Source organism: Camelus bactrianus, chromosome 8 (assembly GCF_048773025.1).
Source record: "Camelus bactrianus isolate YW-2024 breed Bactrian camel chromosome 8, ASM4877302v1, whole genome shotgun sequence".
NCBI classification, from domain to species: Eukaryota; Metazoa; Chordata; class Mammalia; order Artiodactyla; family Camelidae; genus Camelus; species Camelus bactrianus.
This window is the reverse complement of record NC_133546.1, coordinates 14,513,299-14,531,938: the sequence shown is the minus strand read 5'-3', so window position 1 is coordinate 14,531,938 and position 18,640 is coordinate 14,513,299. Positions and strand designations below refer to the sequence as shown.

General features: G+C 43.5%; 1 protein-coding gene across 2 annotated transcripts in view; it reads left to right on the top strand.

Moving 5' to 3' along the window:
- Nucleotides 1–3,676: 3,676 nt before the first annotated feature.
- The window catches only part of PPP1R14C (protein phosphatase 1 regulatory inhibitor subunit 14C), a 79,511-nt gene continuing 64,547 nt past the window's right edge, over nt 3,677–18,640 (top strand). The window contains exon 1 of one of the 2 annotated variants that reach the window (XM_074368167.1): nt 3,677–4,640. In XM_074368167.1, coding sequence (XP_074224268.1) covers nt 4,326–4,640 — 315 coding nt within the window. In that variant the 5' untranslated portion in view covers nt 3,677–4,325. The remainder of the gene's footprint in view (nt 4,641–18,640) is intronic. The other variant, XM_010965705.3, reaches the window with a different exon arrangement.

Genomic DNA, 18,640 nt, shown 5'->3' with positions numbered 1-18,640 from the left:
ACCAGACTTAAAATTACTTTTTGTTTGTCTTTTCACTTTATCAAATCTTTGAGGGAAATCAGGTGCCAACATCTTATCACTGACTTGTCTTACTCAAGAGTTCTCTGTTGAGGTTTGTAGACCTTGGAGGCTGAAATTATCACAGTCTCAAGGTAGATTACCAAGTATTGCATAAGTATTTCAACAACTAGTCTTTCATGGGTAAGGAAATTTGCAGCTGAGTATAAACATTTGTAGTTAGTCCTCGTTTCCCTGGGGAGTTAAGAAAGCCCTGGGACCCCTGGTTGTCACCATTTCTAACAACCCTTGGGTATAAACATCCTTTTCAGGGATAAAGGACCTATATAATTCCTAAAAGAAACTTTCCCCAACTCAGAAAGCAAGTAAAACATGGCCAAGTTAAGAAAACACAAAGCTATGAAGAAGAGATATGCTCACAGCAGGGAGTAATTGCCTTAAGGCAGAAGGTAATCTCTTGTGCTCTAGAAAATTCTCAGACCTTTCAACTCATTAAAAATTCTTCAATGTTTTAAAAAAGTATATTTTTTAATTGAAGTGTAGTTGATTTACAGTGTTAGTTTCAGGTGTACAGCAAGTGATTCAGTTATACATATACATACATATATTTTTTTCTTTTCAGATTCTTTTCCTTTATATGTTATTACAAGAAACTGAATATAGTTCCCTGTGCTATACAGTAGGTCCTTGTTTATCTAATTTATATACAGTAACATGTGTCTGTTAATCCCCAACCCCTAATTTATCACTTCCTGCCCTTTCCCCTTTGGTAACCATACTTGATTTTCTATGTCCCTGAGTCTGCTTTTGGTTTGTAAATAGAATTTGTATCATTTTTTTTAGATTCCACATATAAGTGATATCATATGATATTTATCTTTGTCTGACTTACTTCACTTAATATGATAATCTCTAGATCATCCATGTAGCTGCAAATGGCATTATTTCATTCTTTTTTATGGCTGAATTGTATAAATATACCACATCTTCTTACCCAGTCATCTGTTAATGGATGTTTAGGTTGTTTCCATATCTTGGCTATTGTAAATAGTGCTGCTGTGAACATTGGGGTGCATGTATCTTTTCAAATCATAATTTTCTCCAGATATATGCCCAGGAGGGGGATTGCTGGATCATATGGTAAGTCTGTTTTTAGTTTTTTAAAGAACCTCCATACTTTCCTCCATAGTGGCTGCACCAATTTACATTTCCACCAACAGTGTAGGAGGATTCCTTTTTCTCCACACCCTCTCCAGCATTTATTATGTGTAGACTTTTTAATGGTGGCCATTCTGACTGGTATGAGGTGATACCTCATGGTAGTTTCGATTTGTATTTCTCTAATAATTATAGATACTGAGCATCTTTTCATGTGGCCGTTGGCCATCTGTATGTCATCCAATGTTTTTGATTAACTACCATTTTTAAAAACTTGTTTAAGTTAGAAATGAAAGTGCTCTGAACAAATATATACATTAGTCTTACTGTTGAGAAATATCACTGGTTTTGCTGAATTTAGTCATCTATGTAAAGGGTTTCTGGTCTGGGAATAATTCCCTTGTTCCCAAATATTTTGTCTTCAATATTTGAAATCTGCAAAAACAGTAATTCTACTGTCTGTCAAGATTTGAACACTGAGTTTTGATTTTTCCAACATGGAGTCGTGTGTGTGTGTGTGTGTGTGTGTGGGAGTGGGGGTTATGGAATTCATTTCAAATGCAAATTATGTCCTTGGTGGAGCTATTGGATTTATAGGATGAGGAACTCTTGTTTAGGTCAACTCATAATTCCAAGTCAAAGTGACTCATTTGGGCATCTGAAGGTCAGTGTACCTGTGCCTGTGGAAAGAGACTAACTCTTCCCTGGCTACTTTTCTACAAGTTAGGATACCTAAAACCCTAAATTTCTTCTTAAATGTCTCTTAGTACTTGTCATTTTTGAAGTCATACATGAAAGCTAAATTTTAAGCACAGAGGAAAAGCATCTTATGCAGTGAGAAAAAAATTGACATAAGAAATTCTCAGAAAGAACTTAGTGAATTTTTATAAATCCTTTGAAGTTATTCTTGAATGACTGAATTCATTGTCCAAAGACTCAAAGGAAGGAGTTGGAATTTCCCACTCTGCCACACTCCTGGATCACAGGCACAATTTTCAAAACAATTGGTATAGCCAGACTCCAGCACCAGAATGAGGCTGCGGGTTTATATAGTTTCTCCTTCATTAAGTAAAAGTTTATCTGTTTTTGTTTCGATTGAAATTCTCTTGTTAGTCCAGTTGGTTAAAGCTGGTGCTGGCTAACTTGGCTAAGTGCCAGATGTCTGGAGGGAGACAAACTTATTCTGTGTGGGGAGATTTGATTTGCTGCCCTCCCGCCTCCTCCTCCTCCTGGCTGACAGAGTTCCATTTTGTTGAGGTGCTTGCCTTCTTGGCTCTGTGAACAGGGTTTAAAATGATCTACCCTCCGAGGCAAGTGAGGGTGGAGGTGATGTGGAGAACAGCCATCAATCTCTAGGAGCCAATCCGGGTAGCTTCATCTCCCTTCTCTGTGTAAGGTCGGTGGGAAACTTACCACTTTAAGGACAGCTGACTCTTCCAGGGGGGCAGCGACTTTTAGCCTTGACCCCTCTAATTGTGAGAGGGGCCCAAGACCCACCTTATTTACACAATCCCCGCTAGATCTTTCCTTTCACTGTCCAAGACCAGACCTGTCTTGATGTTGAGCTTCAGGCATGGAACACTGGGAAAATCCCTTCTCAGGTTCTGGCTGGAAAACCCCAACCAAAGGAACAAAGCAGACACAAATCTGGGTAGAGCAGATTGGGGTACCAGCTGCAGAGCCAGAGGAGTCAGGACAAAGCTACTGACTACTTTTATTTTCATTGTCTGTAGCTGGGAGTCTAGGAGCCCACACAGAATCCTCTCTCCATGGTAGAAAGTATTTAGAGGAAACTGACTTGATTCTTTATTTTATCTCTGAGAAACTTATTTGAGTAGCTGCCAGTAACCTTTACCAGCTTAAAAAAAAGTTCATAAAAGCTACTTGCTTGTGTTTGAACATCTTTGTAGTTTCTTTCAGTTGCCTGAACAGAAATGTATTGTATATAGAATAGAAATACATTAGTGTCCCCCTCTTAATTTTACAAACATACACATGCAATTTTCTGTTTACAACTTCCCTCCTCATCTCCATGCCCTAAGCTTTATAATAAGCTCATTCATTTGTAACTCTACTTGGCTGCATGATGTTTTAAAAGTAGTTAGTGTTGTTGCTTTCCTAGCTAAAAAGAGGTTGTTTGGAAATAGTATTAGGAGAGAGGAAAGCTGGCTATGCAGGGAATACTAGAAATGTAAGGTCAGTAACCGCACTGACTCTTAGAGAAATGTTTGCTGTCAGAATGTCCCCAATTCCTTAGCCCAAGAGATGATCAGCCTCCTGCCCTTTAGATATAAAGATAACTTACTACTCTGCCTAGGATGACACAAGACACTGTGTAAGGGGAGAAAAACTGGTCTGAAGGGAATTCCTTGGGCGCGGTGATTGCCTGATTGCACAAACATCGCCTCGTCAATTTTTCTCACAATCCCTGAGGGGAAGTGGCGTGAATAGGAATGGTGTTTGGAGTGGCCGGGTGGGGCCGAGAGGGGAGGAGACACTTTCCTGCCATCCGAGGAGGCGGTAGGGAGAGGAAAACCTTTGCAAGGAACCTGCAGGCGCGATCCCTTCCCGCGTGCCCTGCCCAGGCGGTCGCCTGTCCCCGGCTGGGCCGGCCGAGGGCGCGGGAGGTGGCAGGTTTCGCGCGCTTCGGGACGGCGGGAGAAGCGCAATCCCGGCGTCCAGGAGGACAGGACACGGTGTCCAGGAGGACAGGACACGGTGTCCAGGAGGACAGGAGGCGCAGAGGACCATCCCTGGCATCAGACCCCACCCGCTACTCCTCTAGGTGTCTACACCCGTGCGCCCGCGCGTGTCTGCGCGCACACATTCCTGCCGCCGCTCGCAACTCCCACATCCCGGGCCCGCTGTCTGCCAGGCGCCGGATCCGCCTCCCGGCTGGACCGAGAGGGTCCTCGGCGGCGTCTTTAAGGCTTCGGTCCCCGCCCTACCCTCCTCCCCGCCCTCCCCCGCCTGAGCTCCTCGGTGTCGCCTCGGCTCCTCCCGACATCCCCACGAGCCTGGCGGTGGCGCGGAGCAGGTGCCGGCGAGCCCCTCGCATGCCGCTGCCCGGCCCGAGGTGGTAGCGGCGCCGGGCGCGCTCCGCCTGTCCCTCCTCCCGGCCGCACTAGGGCTCCGGCGCGCGCAGGGACATGTCGGTGGCGACGGGCAGTAGCGAGGCGACCGGCGGGGCCGGCGGCGGCGGCGGCGCGCGGGTTTTTTTCCAGAGTCCCCGGGGCGGCGCCGGTGGCAGCCCAGGCTCGAGCAACGGCTCGGGCTCCTCCCGGGAGGACTCGGCGCCCGTGGCCACGGCGGCCGCTGCGGGGCAGGTTCAGCAGCAGCAGCAGCAGCAGCGGCGCCACCAGCAGGGAAAAGTGACAGTGAAATACGATCGTAAGGAGCTTCGGAAGCGGCTAGTGCTGGAGGAGTGGATCGTGGAGCAGCTGGGACAGCTGTACGGCTGTGAGGTACCTGGGCGCGGGGCCGGGAGGGTCTGGGGCCTCCCTCGCCCCGCCGGGTTAACACAGGAATTCTCCAGGGCTCCGGCTCCTGGCCGCGCACTGACCTGGCTGTGCGGGACGCAGGGCTGGGAGCGCGGCGCAGCGCGTTCTCTCCCCACGGTGCCCTCTGGTACCAGGGCGCAGCGACTGGGACGCCTGGGTTCAGCTGCCTGGTGGCCGGAGAGCTCCGGGCCCCCTTGGTGGCCGTGGGGAGGGCTGGGTCTTGCTCAGTGATTTTCCTTTCTCTGAGCTCTGGGCGCTTCTCGGCTCCAGCTGCAGCTACCCGAAGTGGGGCTCGGAGGGACTCACCCCAGCTGCGCACAAGCCCACGAGAACAACACTCACTGCTGGGGTCCCGGCAGCCCCGATATTGGTGGAGAGGGAGCAGGGAAAAGACTGCAAGCTGCTTGACGAAGAGGAGAGGTTCTGGGGATCTTGGGGGCCCTACAGGTTCCTGAAATAATACATCGAAATCATGAACGGAACACTTTCCCTTTACCCGCGGGCCCCGACGCTTGTCCCCATAATTAGTCCTTGCATTACCAAAGCTGCACACGTTGGGCTTTGTTGAAGCAGCTTTCTTTTTTCCTGCCCAATTTCATTTCGTCCCGTTGATGGACGCAGAATGAGAGCCTTGGGCAACCTGGAAGTGTGCCTGGGTGGAAGGAAGGGAGCCTGCGGGTGGTGTGCGGGATGCCTGGAATCCCCCAGCTCCCCCTCCGCCAAGACATTTACTTCCCAGAGTTCAGGGGCTAAGCTTAAGGAAGTCTGATTGCCGTGTATACATTCGATGTAAGGAGAAATATTTAGAATAAGCTATATCAAACGTGTAGTAGAAAAAAATGAGTGAAGCCAGAATGATCTCCCATGAGTCTTTCATGACAGTAATTGTAAATGAAGCATTCTACTACTCTTAAGGGAGTGAAGTTTGGAAAGGGTGGAAGAAAGAAGAGGGTTAATAATTAAGGATGTGGCTTCTGAGTTAAAGATTGGTTGCATCCATAGGACTGTTACCTTCTTCAGCAAAAATGAAAGCCAGATGAACGCACTGGCTTTTCCACTGGTTTAGATTTCACACATTTTATGGCCTGTTGTGAATACATATTTTCCTTAACATTCTCATCCTGCAAGGAAGCAACATTCTCATTACAGGTTCCTGATGAATTATTATGATATAATGAAGCTTGACTATTTGACTAATGGGCTTGTAAAAATATAGTATTTCTCCAGACCAGCTCTTATAAAAAGCCATTTTAATTGCATAAATAAAAAGTGGCCAAAATAGAAAGTGTTTATGGGATTTTTTAAATAGGAAGTTGGCAAAACTCTTTAAAGAAACAATATATTTGATTTAGCTGGGATTACTTGAGGGGGATGGCTGTGCTCAGTCTTGCCCCTGTAGAATCCAATTAATTTTCATTTATTTCATACTGGTCTTTATACTCCATTTTGGGTTTGGAGAAGATTTGGGTTAATAGAGAAACTATTGTTGAGATTAACAATGCTTTAGCAATGCTCCTTTTATGGGAGACTAATTAAATGGAGCTTGGGAAAGAGCTCCAGCCCCTCAGCAGGTTGGCAAATTATGCGTTTTGAAAATTCTTCAGAATAATTGGGAAAAAATGAAGAATTGAAAGCTCATGGTATTAAACATATAGATTAGGTTCCTGTTTTAAAGGGTAAATATGACAAATCTTTTCCTTGTACTTCTCCCATTTCAGAGCTCAGCCTATAGCAAACAGCTAGAGATTTGAGAGGTTTTGTGGTAAAATGATACAAGATGCTATGTGCTGCCCGCTTGTCATTAAAATGTGGCAGGTATTTCTCTTCAAGTTGTTTGTTCTGTCATTGTTGATTGAAAAAATATTAAGTCATTGAGAAGGTTGTTGGCAATTTGTAAATTCTATGCTGATGGTACACCATCGAATAATAAAAAGCATGTGGCATAATAAGTAGCCATATAAAGGTTTGTTTTCTTCCATCAATTTCTCCACTGGCAGAACTCTATTTTTAGCCTCCATTCTCTGGTCTGGTAGCCTTTCCTTGCTGAGAGTTTCAAGTATTTCAGCCTCTGGTTTGTGAATCAGGAAGGACCCACCTGGCTTATAGCTCTGAATCTCATGAATATGAAGGTTAGGAAATGTTCTCTTTACAGTTAAAATTGGTAATGTTTCCAAATGTTTATGCCACGAACTTGACACCAAAAGCCAACTTGCCAGAATTCAAACTGGCCAGAGGCCTACGCTGTCTGCCAGGTTGAGGGAGAAGATGAACACGTATTTAATTTCAGAAGAACTTGCATCAGGCAGGTCAGCAGTTAGATGACTTGTCCTTTTCAGAATGGAAGACAGTGGTCTTTTAGAGTGGTGTAACGCATGATACTTTAAAATTAGAACGGAGTGGGAAAGAAGAAAGACACAGGATAACTTCCTGGCTGTGGTTTTATCTAGAAGTTTGCCCTGGCCGATAGGTTTTGTATGGAGAACAATACAAAGACAACATTTGCGAAGTACTTACTATGTATTTGACGCTGTTCAAGGCCCTTTGTACGCACTGATTCATTTAGTCTTTACAACAACCTATATGAGGAGTGTGCTGTTATTATCTCTGTTTTACAGACGAGGAAACTGAGACATAGAGCGGCTAAGAGGCTTTCCCAAGCTCACATAGCTGCTAAATGGGAGAGGGTTGCGGGTGGGGGTCAGAACCCAGGCAGTGTGGCTCTGAGTCCTTATTCTAACCTCCAGGCCTGCCGGTAACTCTGCAGGGTCTCATGCAAGAGAACAGATGGAAGCCCTCAGAGCATATGTCTACATATTTAAAAACTATGAATCAAGCTAATGAGCATTTATGTAAGATGGGTTCTATCCTCCAACCTTGACAACAGTATCTTCATTTCGGCCTGGAAGGCTAGGTCTGAACTTTGAATTCTCAAGACTTCCCAGAGCTCGGAGCTGATTGGGAGGATCTTCCCCTGGTCCAGGGCCTGCTTCTCTTGGCTTTTCACCTGTGATACAGTCTTACCTGGCGAAGAGCGTTGGGTCTACTTGCACAACCAGTCTGGCCACACCCTCTGCCACCCCTTAACCATGCCTCTGGCTCCTAGCAGTGGCAAAGTCCCCAACTTGGGAGGCCAGACCTGGGAGGAGCCTGTTCATGCCTTGGAAATGTCTTGGTATTTGATCAGGGAGACCTGGGGACTTGGACTGTAGCCTAAAACCAGATGGAGGGACACTGGTTCTGGATGGGTAAGTCCATTTGGTCCCAGGAACCCTGTAAGAAGGGAGTGTGGCCGGAGGGGGCCCAGGGTTATGGTCCCTCTTACCCAGTCTGAGGGTGGTATCGTTAAACACCACATCACACAACCTTTTGGTTACATAAATAAATGTTTTTTGTAGATTCTAAAATGATTGTGTGTTTATAGTCATTTTCCACTTAACCTTTTTGTACAAGTAGTTCCATTTTCACCTAGGAATTTGACTATAATGGAACTGAAAGGTTAAATCTATATCTACATTTTAAATATTTCTGTTTTAAGACATTTTTATATCTCTTCCAAACTCTGATGGTTTTTAAGAGCATTTGAAATCTGGCATAGTGTCTACTTTGACAAGTATTGCAAGATGACTTACTGGATAAGTCATATCAATTTCTCCTATCTTGCCCAGCATCACGATAACATCTGTACCTCCAGTTTTGCAATTTGATTTGCTTTGGAACTAAAGCCTGTTATTAACCTCAGATTACTGAAACGCCTGCAGAAGCCTAGCCATAAACAGGCTTGTGCACGGAGGGTGTCTTACTGGGTTATCCTGACTGTCTGTTTAGGAGGTCTCTCCTTTTGCTACAGCTTGTCTACATTTTAAAAAGTGGTTTCCAGCACATTACACCTTTCGTCTTCCCTTACTCCCTCCCATCCCCATTCTGTAAGTCAGTGGGTTTTAAAGGTTTTTTGATTTTCCAAAATTGCTGGTTATGACCTTCTAAATTGACTTTGTAACACATTTTTGGGGATTGGGATCTGCCATTTAAAAAATCCTGCTGCCGAAAGGGAAAAGGCTGAACGTATGTAAGAGAATTAGCTGACATTCACTGAGTGCTTTCTGTGTATCAGCTATGGTTCAGGTACTCCTAGTAACAATCCCTGATATTCCCATTTCATGGATGGAGATGTGGAAAAGTTAGGAAGTTGCTCCAGGGCCCTCAGCTGGGACGTGACTGAGCAGGGCCGTGTCCAGGAAGTCAGGTGTACGTTTATCACTGCTTCCCGAGGCAGGACAGAGCTGGCACCTTCTGTGAACCCTCTTCAGGTTGCCTCCTCCCCAGATGCAGCTGTTGTAGCTTCTGAGTTGACCAATATTGCATTTGGGGGAGCCCTGGTGTCAGTGGGTTTGTTCTTGTACCTGGATCAGGCCTCTTGTTTTCAGTTCAGGTCCTTGCTTTGTATCTCGATTCCCGCCCTGCAACCTCAAATTAGCCTGCTTTGATGCTTTGTTAGCACCTCAGCTGGAAGGCAGAAACTGCTGTTTAGAACATGATTTGTGGATTATTTGGTAAATCCCCATTTGGATAGGTATTTGAGAATGAATAGGCTTTTAAACAAAACTACTTAAAAAAAAAACTCCATAAACTGAATCTGTAAAGTATTAAGGAATAAATTAAACATGTTAAAAGTCTGTGAATAAAAGAATTCTCAACTGCCAAAGGATGAAAAGGAAACTGTACTTAACATATTTCTCTGTAGAACAGTTGTTAGGGAACTCTGGGGTGGAGGCAGTGGGGACAAGAGTAAAAGCTTGGAAGCAAAGTGAACCGAAAGGTGAATTGTGGCCCCAGCATTTAGTAGTGCTTAGAGGTTAGGCAATTTCCATAACGTCTCTGAGCCTCACTTTCCCCCAGTGTTGGAGGAAATCATTCTGGCTGCTTTGCAGGGTTGTTTTGAGGACCAAACGGGCAAGACACGGAGCTGGAACGTATCTGGTGTTGTAGTTTACCAGAACCAGCCACTAATTGTAGGTCATTCTCTATGATGTGGGAGAGGGCAGGAGGGGGTTAGGAAAACAAAGTATTCATACTGATTTGGTGGTAGAATTTGGTGACAGGTGTGTGGATATTTCAGGGTCAGAGGTGTTAGTGTGTCTTTGAACTTGAACATGGGTAAATATTGGCTAGGTCATTCTCTTTTCTCCTAGAGTCTTCCTCATTCTGGAAGTTCCTTTGGATTTTTGTGTATGTGGAGAGAAGTGAGGCATCAACAATTTGATGGCAGGATCGGCCTTAATTTTCTTTGTATACGCCTCTAATAGAGCACAGTTCTTCAACCATCAAGCATTTGTTTGACTAAATGATAAAGGGCCAGCCTTCAGAGAACCTTTTTAAAAGTCACCAGTGTTTTAGTATCAGATTAGTTGGTGGTGTTTCTTCATCATAGTCATGGCTAAGGAAAAAAAGTCGATCTATGGTTTTGTTAATAATCCATACCAGGCTCCTGCATCATTACTGTTTTTATTTCATCATTATTGAAAAGTACACCTGTCTTCATCGACTAATTTGTTCGCAACAGGAATTTAAAGACAGTAGTTGCAGCTAATTGATTTTTAAGCTTAGATTGAGAGAATGCTTTTCAAAAGACTCCCATCCTCCCTTTTCTTTTGCTTCTACTCTGCTCGCTGCCACAATCGTTCTAAGATCTTTCTCACCCCATGACGCCTACTCTTTATCCACCGCAACCTGATGTCAGCTCCCGCCCCAGCTTCCCTGAGGACCTTCCCGTTTCTCAATCCAGTGGGTTTATGGGTCTTTATTTCACTTGATTTTCTGCGGCTTGAGGTGCCCTTCACCATTTCCTTAGGGAGCCTCTGGCCTCTGAGGCAGACCTCTCCTGGGTCTCAACTTCATCTCTAGCTACTCTTCTAGACTCCATTCTGAGTTTTCTTCTTCTGCCCGCCTCTTCAGTGATGTCTCACCAGGTCTTTGGGCCCCTGCTCTGTGCTCTCTCTCTTTTTTTTTTTTTTCGCTCTTGCATCCTCCTTCTGGGTGATATGACTATTCCTGTGGTTTCAGTTGCTGTCCATATGCTGACAGCTCTTCAATCTATATTTTTAGCCCAGATCTGTTTTCTGAGACTTATTCAGCTGCCCCATGGGAACCTCATATTCAACTGGTCTGCAAATGGGCTTCTCATCTTCCTCTGCAAACCTACTCTCCTTCCTCAGTTCCTTGGGTGAAAGGTGGGCACGCTGTCCATAGATGTCCCGGCCAGAGATGATGCTGGCGTGTTTCTCTGGCCTTTCCCTGCGGGTCACGCCCAGCAGTCGTGAGGTCTTGTTGCTGCTTGCTCCTCAGAGCTCGGGAATCTGACTCCTTGACGTCTCACCACCACTGCTTTAGTCCAGCACCTTGTAATTTCTTGCTTGTATTATAGCAATAGACACTCTGGTCTGTGTCCCTCAAATTACTGCTGCGGCTAGCGCTGCACCAGACTGCCACCACCCCTCGACCATCGCTGCTATTATTACAACTTTGCTGCTCAGTAGATCTCAGTCGAGGACCAGGTGATGTATACATTGTATCTCCTGCAGTTGATCCTGACAGTAACTTCATGGGACTATTATCTTTACTTCTTCCAGTTACAGAGGAAGCAACTGAGGTCAGAGAAGTTGTTACTTGTCCTTGTCCAAGGTCACGCCGATTCCAAAGTCGCGGAGCCTCAGTTCTGCTATTGCTCCCAGCAGCTCTGTTCATTAAGTTGTTGCTGCACCCCCGTCCCTCATGAGTTCTCATCTAATCCTTGCGGTAACTCTGCAAGCTGTGTAGAGAAACTGAGGTCCAGAGAGCCTGAGTGACAGGTCCTGGTCAGAGGCCACATCACTCTCAAATGGCAGAGGCAGGAGTGAATCACTGTCTCTGGTTCCTGAGCGGGAGCCTCCTCCTCTGAGCCCTCACTGCCAGCTCTCCCTCACCCGAGGGGCTTCCAAGCCCCCTCCCCATGGCTGGAATGTTTCTAAAATCCAGGCTAGATCTAGTCATTCCCCACAGCCTTCAGGATACAGCCTGCAGCAGGGATCGGGGGCTTGCTGCTGGCACCTCTCTGGTCTCATCTCTTGCCGCTGACCCCCTCCAGGCCTCCTCAGTTATCAACCGAGATCCTATGGCAGGAACCCCTCCCCACTTGCTTCTCACTCTGCCAGAATCACTCCCTCCCTCCTCCTCCTCCTTACCCGCCCACCTCCTACCTGTTCTCCTCCAGGAAGCCTCTCTGATACATGTCATCACTGGCAGGCTGGCTGACAGGCCTTTGCTGACAAGTGCATACCTCTGTCTTGGCACCTTTCTGTAATCCTGTCTCCTGGGCTGGTGATAGCTTCTTGAGGGGAGACTCTTCTGGTCCCTGCAGCCTTGGTGCCTCTCACACACCTGGCTGCACTTAGGTGTCCAGGACCTGGCTGTCAAGGGAGTGACACAGAACCTGGCCCTGTAGACCAGCTGGCAGCATCTTCCAGTGCCGTTGCATTTCAGAAATACATACCCCAGATTAACTGCATTAATGTGATTTGGCTCTGCCCATATTAAAAACGTGCTCTTCTGTCATTAACTTGGAAGGTTCTATTTCATGGTTATGGATTATATCCATGCGGTTTTTTGAAACTGTGAACTAAAAGGAAGTTGTGATGGAATAAAGCACAGATGCCCGGACGATTGAAGTCTTCAAAGGAAGTAATCACACGTTATTGCCATTCTTCTCTGTAATTTTAATTTTTCACTATGTACATGAATACTATTTTGTCTGCACAGTAATTGTTCATTTCTTTGGGAGTGGAAATGCTTGCTGTGTGAGGAAGGGATGAGTGCTTTCCCATTAGTAGATAAGATTCAGAGCGACAGGCTCATGCAAGCTTGATGTAAGGAGGAGTGAAAGCCAGGATTCTTGCCTCTGCTTAAAAGTTTGGGCCAATAAATTCTCACAGGGTTTTTCTTAGTCAGCACTGGCAGTTTGGAAATCTGTGCCACTGCATAAAAATTCAGAAAAAAGAAGAGGCCAGAGTGGGGATTAGTCTCTAAAACATCACTTTATGGTTGAGAAAAAATAATCAGAGAAAGTCTTTTCCTTTTTGAAAGAATCTTTAAAGCGAACTGGGGAAAGAACCATGGAGGGCAGGAATATCCTTTCGTTCATTCACTCATTCATTCCAACAGATATTTACATAGATGGGGAGGGGAAATAGGAAAACTTCATCCTTTTAAACCGTGTAAGAGAAAAAGAAGTGGAGGAATCCTTTCTGTTACAAGAGGAGCATGGAGGTGTCCATATGATGGGAAGCCATTTGAGGTCAGCATACAGTTGTGTTAGTGTTTTCAATACATTTATTTACTGTATGGTGGTTGTGCTCTTCTTCCTTTACTTGAAGCCTGTTTTCAGGAAAGGGTATCATAAATTCATTGAAAGTATAATGCAAATGATTAAAAACACTTGAATTATCTTTCATTTTAATAGGAGGTAAGGTGTTGAGGAAGAAAAAGTCATCACTTTAATAGCTGAATTTTGGGAGTTCATAAACCAGGGCTGTATCATCTATGGGTTGTGGAGCTTTGTTGGCATCTATGAAATCTATGAATCAAAACATGTCCGTTGTTCCCAGCATGATGTTGTGGGAAGGGCATGGGCCTGTGGAACCCTGTTCTAGGTTCTAGGTGACCTTGGCAAGTCATAGTCACAACAGGCTTTTGTTTTCCTCATCAGAAAAAAAAGAAAAAAGGGAGGGAGGTCTAGAGCTTTCAGGCTCTAACCTTTAAAGATTTTATAACAAAGCTGGCCATGCATTGGGAAAAATGAGATTAATAAAGAGAGGGTGATATTTGAAGCAGTAATAGAGAGTCTTTCCATCTCAAAGCCAACCTGAGACCATCGGACTAGTTCACCAAAGGATCATCTGATTTACATAGCTGATTTCAGGAGCTGAAGTGAGTGTATCCATCCTTCCCTTGGGTGATCTCTTGTGTGACACCGCTTGGATGGAAAGGGTCAGCTGGAGAATTTTTTTTTTTTTAAATCTTCCTTCCCCTCCAGTTTTCCTACCCACTGTTGACTTCCAAGTTAAATTTGAAATCTAACAGTACAGATACTCATAGCTTCCCTATCTGCCTTTTTTTTTTTTTTTTTGCATTTAATTGGGTTAACCTTTAAGAAGAGCTGGCATATTTGACTTAAGGCTTTTAGGCATATAATTTATAATTTTGGCTGTTAGAGGCCTTTCCTGTTCTTATTATTTGTCCTTTATTTTGGCAGCTCATAATTAACTAATGGTGGTGTTTATTTTAACTTGAGAAAGATTTGTGTTGAGATATAAAATGAGCATCTGAGAGAGAAAAGTGCAGCAGCTTTAGGAAATAAATTTTTAAAAAGGCAAAGACTACAAATTAGCCTAAATAAGAGACTGATTAAATCTGTACTAAACAAATTAATTTGCACTGGGGAATTTATTCCTAGAATGTCACTATAGTTGGTTTTAGAACTAACATGACAGGATAGAAAAAAGAAATTAAGATTTTTCATAGACAGTTCTGGTAGGAAGTAGAAAGGAGAACTGATTGCTCTTTATAACATTTGTTTATTTTGTTTCATGCTAGAATCCATAAAGCACCATCAGATAATTCCATTCAGTCCATGCAAAAGCTCTGTGATGTAAGCAGTTACCCTGTTTTTGAAATGAGGAAATTGAGGCTTAGACGGGCTTAGTAACACGCCCATGTTTAGATTGCCAGTAAGAAGAGGAAAACTCAGACTTGGAAACCTTGGAAGCCAAGAACATCAGTTTCACCTTCACTCTCTGATCATTTCCATGTATTCTAGCATGTTTGATCAATACACTGGGCAAGCCTTTTCTGCTTAACTTATTTGATGTACTTCTAAATATATTGTATCTTAGTTGAACAATTTATAGTGTTCTGGGTTTTTTTTTTTTTTTTTGATGGACCATTTACAAGATTCAGCTGGTTCTTTAGAAAAATTCAAATCCATCCGTTCTCGACTATACATCACAGTTAAGTGTGCTACTTACTTCTGATGGCCAGGTTAGTTCTGGAGTCTTTCTGCTCTCCGTCTATTTGATGGAATTTTCAGGTAAAAAGTTGGAAACTCACTTTAAATAAGCCATAGGATACAGAGTGGGTATTTTATCCTACATGTTTGAAAATACCAAATATTACCATTGACATGAATACAGTAAAGAAATTATGCTTCATCAAATTAAAATGTGAACAACCCTTAACTTCTTTTGTTTCTGCAAAAGGATGTTTTTGCATAGCCACTTCACTGGTTTCTGCAAACATTAATTGAATCAAACCTGTTTCAAGCCAAGCAGGTAAGGTGCTCAATTTTCAGATTGGTAAAGATGGCTCTTCTGCTGAGTTCTAGTGAGCTAATAATACTCCACATAACAATTCTAATTAGTCAACTGGTTTTTCTCCTATTTGCGATGGGGTGTGGCAGCTTTCTGACAAGTCAGAAGAAAATGAGTCACTGATTTGGTACTAAAACATGATTATGCTTGCTATAATGAAAACGCACTACAAATATTACAACTGAAAAAAGTAACATGTACTATCTGGTAGACAAATGCCTTTTGTTAAGCTAAAATATTCCATTTCTTCATCAAATCCCAGATGGTTCAGCACTCAGTAATCTTATGCCAGAAGCATTTTATATGGATGGATGTTGAGATAATGGAAGTGTGTGTGAGTGTGTGTGCGTGTCTGTATCTAGGTAAACAGACAGACCATCACCCAAACGAGCGCGAGACTTTAAAAGCATTTAGTTGTCAGTCACGCCTCAAACTTCTGGGATATCCCCATGTTAAACTTTGGAGAGGGACTGTGGGCTGCATTTAATAAGTGAAAGATCCTTAGGTTGAGTTAACTCCATTAAAGAAGAAGAAAAAGAAGAACTCGTTTCTTTATCCTTGACACCCTACTATAAATTGTCTTGCATAAAGCAATTTAAAACAGCGAGGGAGGGCAAAGAATGAGATACAGATAACGTGTTGAACAGTAAGGTCAAATTCAAATTCTCAAGCCAGCCGTTATAACTAGGGCACTGACCACTCGGCTGCCTCCGTGGGTGCGAGGCTGAGCTCTGAGCAGCCCGGGTGGGCGTGGGTGTGGACTTCGCCTTCCTCCCAAGGAACTTAGGTGATCTTTTTTAAGTCACAAAATCAAAACAAACTGAAAAGTTTTTAGATATGGTTTCTTCCTGGTGGTAGGAAATAGGCTGTCTCATCTAAGAGACCCCTGTTGGTTTGGATCATGGTTCTTTTTCCGTCCTTTTTGCAGGACATCACCTTTTAAGATAGCCTCTCCCATCTCCCTGGGGAAGGACTGGACGTTGTCTGCCCAGAAGGACAGGGGAGACTCTCCCCACCCGCCTTTATTCGCAGACTGGTCATGAGCCGTCATCCTTGGCTTCCTTTAATTTCCGCCTTTAAATAATATAGCTCTCTCAGGGGTGTTTTGAGTATTAATGTCAAAAAATCATCCTAAGAAAAGCCCAGGATATTTATGAAAGCGCCATTAGCAACAGCTGCGATCATTTTGTCATGATTAATTCCGCCTTATTAATACATATATTCAAATGAAATGTAGGTCCTTTGGCCAAATAGAGAGAAGAGGCTTTTGAAGGTTTGTTTTGTTTTGTTTTGTTTTGAATAATTTTTGGTGGGCTTTACACCTTGATTGAAAATTTGAATCACACACCAGCTTTTGTGAATGTAGAATAATCTAATTAATGTCTCAGCATGAAAAAATCTTCTTATTGGGTTGCTTCAAGAGAATTACCTTTTTAATTCAAGAGAATTATCACGTCTGAGTTAAGTGACGATAGATAACATACATTCTGGATATAAATCTTTTTCATAGGATATCTTTTTTATATGCCTAGAAAAAAGACTGCAAAGACATAATAACTACAAATAGGGCTTTTTTAGTGTTGTTACGGGTAGTTTTTATTTTATGTTTTGAACAATGAACGTGTTTTCCTTTTATTAGAGAAACTTAATGTTATTTTTGAAAAGAGGTGGGCGTGGGATCTTGCTGTTTGTTGTCACCATAGCAAAAGGGCTCCTTGCTCTTCCGTGACGTGAGCTCTTTTTGTCACACAGCCTGACAATGTTCAGAGCAGCTTTGGGGTGTTTTGCCTTCTCTTCTTTTTGAGATAGCCAAATGTTTTTATTTTTTAATTGCAAATAATTAAGGGAAAAAAATGAACCGACAAGTTTGTTTGATTCTTTATATTTTTCAGAATAAGTAGTGGTCATGCTTTTGGAAATTAGGGTGTCTGTATTTTGGGTGGAAAGACCATCTCATGGTGCCACCAACCATGGGGCAGAAGGAAGGTTAGATGGAAGAGAGGATCACCTTTTATCTTCTTTCAGGAGCCCATCCCCATCCTCCTGCTCGAGGAGGGGCTTTCTTCATCTTCAGCCTTTCCTTCATGTCCAGAGTCATGGAGCTGTCTGTACTCTTAAGGTCTGTGCATTTCAAGTATGTAAATGTTACAAAGTACTGGACACCATACACACAAGACGCTCCCTCCCTGTCTCTTCCTCCCTTTGCCCAGATCTAACTGGGAGCTTGTCAATACTTTTTGTCCACATTTTGTCACTTTCTGCTCCCCCCAACCCACTGCTGTGTCACTGCCTCCCCTTTCTGCCAAGAGGGCTCATGCCCTCGGGTTTCTGAGTCCCTGGTTCCCATCCCAGTTCTCGTCTTTTGTGCCGTCAGCAGCGTTTGACTGCCCTGCCTTGTAGAGCCGCTCCATCCGTCATCCATCCATCAGCGCCCCCCGCCCTCCGCCCATCATCCCATCAGCCACTGTGTGGTCCATCTGTTCCTTTCTCCAATATCCATCCATCATTCCTTGCAACCACCTTCGACTTGGCCCACTTAAAAAAAAACTTTATTTTTTTAGATGGTTTTAGATTTGCAGAAAAATTACAAAGATAGTACTCCATGTACTTTACAACCAGTTTTACTTATTAGGAACATCTTAATTTAGTGTGGTATGTTTGTTACAATTAATGAACCAGCATCCATACATTATTTTAACTAAAATCCACACTTTATTCAAATTCCTTAGTTTTTACCTAGTGTCCTTCTTCTGTTCCAGGAGTCCATCCAAGATACCACATTACATTTTAGTTGTCATGTCTCCTTAGACTTCTCTAGGCTATGACAGTTTCTCAGATTTTCCTTGTTTTTTAATAACCTTGACAGTTGTGTGAAGTACTGTTTAGGTCTTTTGCAGAAAGCTGCTCAAATGGGATTTCACTGATGTTTTTCTTATCATTAGACATGGATTATGGGTTTGGGGGAGGAAGGCCATAGAGGTAAAGGACCATTCTCATCACATCCTGTCAAGGGGCTTCCTATCAACATGACTTATCACTGATGGTGCTAACCTTGACCACCCGGCTGGCATAGTGTCTGTCAGGTTTCTTCACTGTAAAGTTACTCCCTCTCCCACTTTCTGTACTGTATTCTTTGGAAAGAAATCACTATGAGCTCTCCGTTCTTAAGGAAAGGGGAGTTATGCTCTAACCCCTTCTGTTTCTACATAATTTGTATGGAATTCTTCTGCCTGGGACATTCGTCTCCTCTCCTCCATTTGTTTATCTAGTCAATAATTTATTTAAATCATTATGAACTTGGGGGTATTTATTATGTACTTTGGGTTAAAAGTCAGTGCTTCTGTATTTATTTTGTTGCTTAAATTGTTCCAACTTTAGGAGCTGTTTCAATTGGCTCCTTTATTATGTTTGACAAACTCCCATCATTGTGTGTGTGTATATGTGTTTAATACTTCTTCTCTTTCTGGTACTACAAGGTGTTCCAAGTTCATCTTGTATATTTCTTGTCCCAGGCGTAGAATCAGCCATTTCTCCAAGGAGATCTAGTTCCTTTTATTGGAAAGTGGT